Genomic DNA, 6,336 nt, shown 5'->3' with positions numbered 1-6,336 from the left:
CGGTGGCTCGCTGATCTGCTGGTACTCCAGGGTCTGCCTGGTAGTGTTGGTGGTGACGGCGGCCCGTGCACGAGAGTTGGATTCCTTCGAACTGATCTGGGTGAAAACTTGCCTTCGGCTTCTGCTAAGGTCGGCGGTGGCGGCGCTATCTGCGTCGTTCCCTTCTTGAAGGCATCGTCGTGGAGAAGTTCAAGGCCACTCTCTGCTACCTCCGGGGAAAACCCTAGATCAGATGATCGGATGACGGCGGCGCTCTGTTGTCGTTCCTCCCTTGGGGGCGTCATTTGGAGGTACACACGTGATCGAGGGATCAGAGGACGGATTCTTTGGTGGAGCGGTGCTTCATCCTACACACTGATGGCGACGGATCTTGACAGCGTGGCGCAGTGCAGATTCGGAGTTCGCTGTGGGAGGATGGACTCGCACAGGAGGACGACGCTGTTGGGCGTCGTGGTGGCGTCGATGGCAGAGAGACCTGACACGGTACATGCAACAGTACAGCTCTGAAGATGAATTTGTGGCAGGTGGCTGCGGCGGCCTCATACCCGGCAGGCGTCCTGGTTGAGGAGTGCGCCGGGCTGGTAGGTGCCCCATACTCGGCAGGCGTCCTGGTTGGGACCTCAGGTCTTAGATGTTTAGGTTTGGCTGCGATGTCTGTTTGGTATTAGGCCCCGACTATCTGCGCCCCCTCATCAATTGGATAGGTGTAGCGACAGTTGTTTAGACGGTGGCTTTAGTCTTGCTGTTGTATGGCTTTGTAAGGTTCTATGATAATAATTAATAAAGTGACAGTATGCATCGCCCAGATGCAAAGGCCGGGGGTCATCCTCCTTTTCTAAAAAAAAAGAAATTTGTATCCGTGTATATTTATGTCGTTGATCCACACAATTTCCATTACGACGCAAATGTTTCCATCAAACATGAATATAGTTTTGGTACACAAAAAATTGTTTCCAAAGTGTGTAAAAAATGCTACCACAAGGATGAAATATTGCTTTATTGAAATAAATATTTCTATCATATACTATCACATAATATGTTTCCGTTGAATGATAATTCCATTGACAAAATATAAAATTTCCACACCACCTCGCGCTACAGAAAAAAAAATGTACAGAAACCTTTATTTTTTTGTTGGAAGCAAATTTCCTATTTCTGGAAATTTTCTGGGAAGCATTAATTTCTGTATTTGGTTTTTTGGAAGCAATCACGACTTACCAGAAAATAGATATGGAGTTTTTAACTTTATTTCTGGGAAGCATTAATTTATATATTTATAAGCAAATCACGGCTTACTGGGAAGCATTATTTCTGGGAGTTTTTAACTTTATTGCCGTAATTTCCGGGAAGCTGTTTCTTATTTAGGAATACGTTGCATGCATGTTTCCTTGAATTAATCTGACGCTTCAAAGGATTTCAATCGTACGGCAAGGGATTAGTCTGATGAAACGCTAGCCATCGGTAGTCTGATCGCTAGTGGTTCCTTTCTTTATTTGCCACACTCCCGATTGAAATAGTACTACTAGATTACAGTTACCAGACTGGCCCCGCACCTTTCTCCCCAATCTCGTGTAATCCTTGCCGTGCAGGCCTAAATATGTTTATGAAATAAAGTTAAATCTCAGATTGTGCACAATACTCTCATATATACACCCTCCTGAAGATCTACAGATTTTTTTTGCATTTCCTGCATACTATACTATTTATTTCAGCTAAGGATCTAAATACTTATGAGTGAAGACTAAACTTTTAAAAGCTTTACCAACCGAAGGTTGCCCATTCTCGGCCTGTTGCGGAGCGTGTGATATTTGTGTTCCCCGACTCTGTTCGGTCGTAATTGAGCCGTTCTACAGAACTTCTCCAACGTTTGCTTCTGCAGGGTGTCGATTTGCTACACAAAGCGCGGTCGTCGGCGTCTTCTGCTTTACATCAATGACTTCTCAGACACTACTTTCACAAGCTCTTAGGTTTAAAAAAGTTTATTCCGTTGAGACGGAGATTTAGAGGTTGCCACGAGTTTTGCTCACGGTGCACTGTGGGTGGATGCAGATGGAAGAGGACTTCGGCACCCAAAATTTGGATGTTTGTTTCAATTTTTGTAAGAGTGTTTTTGAAAGAGTTTGTACTATTTAATATAAGTCCTTCGTCCTTTTTTGCAAATGAAGGAAAACTGAGGAGCACAAAAGAATAAAACTAAGGAAAGAGAAGACGAGAGATTGCCCGATGAAGCTGGAGACCAGAGGAGGCGGGAACTCCCCGCTCACACAGCACAGTGATCTCTAGCTTGCAGAGCACGGAGAGGCCCATCAATCGTGGGGATTCCTCAGTTGCTGCAAGAAATGAAAAAAAGGGGATGCATGCATGATGCATGAGCCAGATAGACAGCTACTGAGCTACACACTCACTCAGCCTGCCCTGCATCTGCATGGAGGCGGAGCAAGAAGAAACAATAATGCATCCGTTCCGTCGGGCTTTACTTGGACCCTAACTAACTGGCCTAAGGGGGTGTTTGTTTACAGGGACCTTTTTATGTAGGGATTAGGAAAAGTCCTTCTTAGGGTCCTTTTTTATTAAACGGGAGAGACTTTTTAGGGACTAAACTAGGCATTTGGGACTAAATGAAGAAGACTCTCAAAGAGAGTCTTTTGGGGACTTTTTGGGACTTTCCCAACAATGCCCCTCCATGCACCCATTGGCCCGCCACCCCATGATGTTGTTTGATTGTTATTTTTCTATATACTATGGGCAACATGGTCATTTAATAGCCTCTAGAAAGGGACTAGGGACTTTTTAGTCTCTGAAATCAAATAAGGAGAGATTTTTTAGAAACTAAGGACTTTTTAATTGGGACTAAAAAAAAGTCCTAAAACTAGAGAACAAACACCACCTAAGCTAGCCAGCTCTACTCCACTCCTCCCGTCTCCTCTCCTCCTGGTGCAGCACCAAACCGTATATAAAAGACCGCTCCACCTCCCATCTCCAAACCAACCCTGCCATCCAACACAACACAAGCTAAGCTGCCTCTCATCACCTTCTCCTTGGGTTAGATTGATAGCTAGACTAGACACACGCTAGATTGACTGGACTGATAGACAGACAGATAGATAGACAGATACAAGGATCCATTTTAATTTCTGATTGATATATATAGCGATGGAGAAGGTGATGATGAGCAGGAAGCCGGGTGACTGGAGTTGCAGGTCATGCCAGTACCTCAACTTCTGCAAACGGGACGCTTGCCAGCGGTGCGGCGAGGCTAAGCTGGGCGCCGAGCGGGCAGACTACGCGGCCATGGGCGGCAGCTGGGAAATCAAGCCCGGCGATTGGTACTGCGGCTGCTGCGGCGTCAACAACTACGCCAATCGCGCCAGCTGCTTCAAGTGCAGCGCCGCAAAGACAGACTCCGCCACCGTCGCGCAGAACTGGGGGTTCAACGCCGCCGCCCAGGCCGGCTGGAAGGCCGGCGACTGGATCTGCCCCAGGTTCGTCTGCCTCCGGCCCCTATCTACCTCCTGCACTAGCTAGTCGGTTATGCTCCACTGCCTAGCTATAAATTAAAGCTTTCCAAGGAATGCAGCTAGCTAGCTAGCTGCATATGTGCATGCATGCATGCAAACAGGCCTGAAAAGAAAGAAAATTAACCACGTGTTTTGGCTATGCAGACTGGATTGTAACGTGCAAAATTACGCCAACAGAACCGAGTGCTTCCGCTGCAATGCGCCCAAATCATACTATGGTAAGATCATCTCCTGTGAATTCAACCCATCCCACGGCACATTTACACTACTTCTTGTTTGCGAGCGACGAGAGCACATATATTGACACCTTTTCTTTTTGCGGTGATGGCACATATTTACACCACCTGACAGTGACAAACTGGTCTGGTGCTGTATGTGATCTCATCTAATCGAATTCTTTTATTTGTTTACTTCCTTTGCAGGTTAAAAAGGCGGGCCTGAAAAGAAAATTAAAAAATGGAAGAGTGTCATTGGAGCAAAGAACAATCACGAGTCCTCAAGGATTTTTCCTTTTTTTTCTCCTAAAGAAAAACCTTGGCCAACCCGATGGTTTAGTTTTAGTCTTGTCGAGGAGCGTAACCCCGCCGCTCAGACTCAGAAAAGGGAGATAAGTGGGCACAATCGTACGTGTACATGTGCGCATGTGTTTGGCTGAGGACCAATATCCAGTTTTCCTTTTTCAGTAAAAGAAAGAGAAAATTCCAGTTTGGCTTCATTTGTGCACCAACTTTTGAGTGTAACTCCTGTGTGTGAGATTAATTGTTCCTAATCATTAGACTGTTGCTGCGCATGCAGTTCCATTCGCCGATATCTATCCATATATAGATGCCTTGCTTGTGCCTGCTCATTGCTTACGGCATATGCAAAGCGGCCGGGAATGCAGCCAGGGAGCACAGAGGCGACAGCGAATTCACCCAGCCACAAGCGAATGTTTCTTCGAAAACCTTTAGTCGCCGCGCGCGCGAGATAGAGATATTCCCGGAGCAATCATGGCCCTGCTTTACTCCAAAAAGCGAGACGATCGAGATGCACAGGATTATTACCACTTCAGTCTCAAATGCCACGCGAGCACCACATACATACTCACAGACTACATATATACTCCTACATGTGGACACGCTGCTGCATGGCATAATAGTAGAATAGAAGAGAAAGAAAATCAATATATGTTCCCTTGTATCAAAATAAAAAACGTTTTGTGACAAAACCGTCTTATATTTTGATACGGAGGGAGTAGCTTGGTACGTAAGTTTACAAATGGAAAATTATTAGTCGCAATCTTTCCTCCATGAGTTAACATACTATGAATAGTTAATTAGTTTTTCGCTAACATGTTTATATATGTAACTTAATGGTCAAAGCTGCACGGTGTAAAACATGTCTATATCTAAAACATCATGGACGGTGTGCCGTGTGCGTGTATGTGAGCACATCTTCTCAAGTGTGTGGGGGCGAGAGAGCGAGAGGAAGGAGGGTCACCAAGCATCAGAATATATATCATGGTATTCTCTACTGCTTGGTGCTTGCCTGCACATGTTTTGGTTAGCTGGTCTTTGGCCGCTTGGCCATACTAGTGGTGACTTGCTTACCCTGAGCAAAGCCGACCTGTGTGTGTGTGTGTGTGTGTGTGTTCTTTTTGTCTCTTGATTGGTGCAGGGCCAGCAAACAGGCTGAACCATTTGCTCACTCATCATGCACACCTTTTTACAATCCAACATGTGTACAGAAACATATATTCATTCCCTCCAAGCACCTCCACAACAATAATAAGATTCTATGGAAGACCAGTAGCAGGCCCACATAACTAGTATACCAGGTCAAATGGTAGCATCATCACTGACGATACCGGTGTTACATGCTCTGGGATCCAAATAGCAATGAAATATGAATTGAAGCTTCTCTGGAATGGATGAATACTTCGCAAGTTTGAATTGAAATGGTGCAGCGGTAGGATGGTGTTTCACCAGATATTGGAGGAACTGCACCATTTCTAATGAGGATGCAAAACCTGAACGTTGTGATATACTACTGATATTCACTTCTTAACTCGTTATCTAGAAAACGAAAAGCTAGGGTGCTGCTTCTATGCAGTTTAGATTCCACGATGTCATCATTTCCTCTATCTACAACCTGATCCACCAAAACATCACATCAGCTATTTTGATTTCTAGATTCTTCCTCGAATTTTCTCAAGAGCAGCCATGCCACAGACAAGGAAAATAAAAGGACAAAATCCAAATTTGCGAACGGAGCGGGCCTCTTCGTTGACTCGCAAACACAGCATAAGTATTATACTCCAGATTTCAGTGTGTACTGTTGTTCTCAACTAGTGCTGATATTGACATGGTGAATTCTTCTCCCAGCCTCCAAATTTACATGCGTGCTCAGTGACACTCAACTGCAAACAACTACCACTGGCAAACTAGAAGAGGAACAAACACTAGCCTGAAAGCATATCATGATCTGATTGTGCTTGCGCACTTAAGGGTCGTCCTGACCAAAGCATCCAGCAGGTCGATGCATTTCTTGAGCCACGGGTCGACACGTTTCTTGAGCTGCGGGTGGTCATCAAGCAAGATACCAACAAAATCATCCTAATATTTTCATTAGCTCTAGCCTAAATGTCTCTAGATTCTGGAAGGGGGTCTTAACTGTCATTAAATCCATTAAATTTGGATATAGATGGCAGATTGAGATTGGGCTAAAGTTAGATTTTGGGAAGATACTTGGTTTGGTACTTCCCCTTTAGTTGTTCAGTGTTGGGATCTTTACACTATATGTAATGAGCCCTCTAAACTGTAAAGCATGCTCGGGATGG

General features: G+C 44.9%; 1 protein-coding gene across 1 annotated transcript; it reads left to right on the top strand.

The window, feature by feature from the left end:
* Positions 1-2,996: 2,996 nt before the first annotated feature.
* LOC125530727 (zinc finger Ran-binding domain-containing protein 2-like) lies at positions 2,997-3,966 on the top strand. Its single transcript, XM_048695127.1, has 3 exons — positions 2,997-3,482; positions 3,663-3,736; positions 3,941-3,966. The coding sequence occupies exons 1-3, from the start codon at positions 3,154-3,156 to the stop codon at positions 3,943-3,945; spliced, it is 408 nt and encodes a 135-aa protein (XP_048551084.1). The 5' UTR covers positions 2,997-3,153; the 3' UTR covers positions 3,946-3,966.
* The last annotated feature ends 2,370 nt before the right edge of the window (positions 3,967-6,336 follow it).

This window comes from Triticum urartu, unplaced genomic scaffold, assembly GCF_003073215.2.
Source record: "Triticum urartu cultivar G1812 unplaced genomic scaffold, Tu2.1 TuUngrouped_contig_6522, whole genome shotgun sequence".
Taxonomy (NCBI): domain Eukaryota; kingdom Viridiplantae; phylum Streptophyta; class Magnoliopsida; order Poales; family Poaceae; genus Triticum; species Triticum urartu.
Note: the sequence above shows the minus strand (reverse complement) of the source record. Positions and strands in the feature narration are given on the sequence as shown.

Excerpts from the sequence above, each read along its gene's own strand:
- LOC125530727 (XM_048695127.1), top strand. The coding sequence starts at position 3,154 with ATGGAGAAGGTGATGATGAGCAGGAAGCCGGGTGACTGGAGTTGCAGG. Across the intron at positions 3,483-3,662 it reads GGCGACTGGATCTGCCCCAG|ACTGGATTGTAACGTGCAAA; the intron begins GTTCGTCTGCCT and ends TTGGCTATGCAG.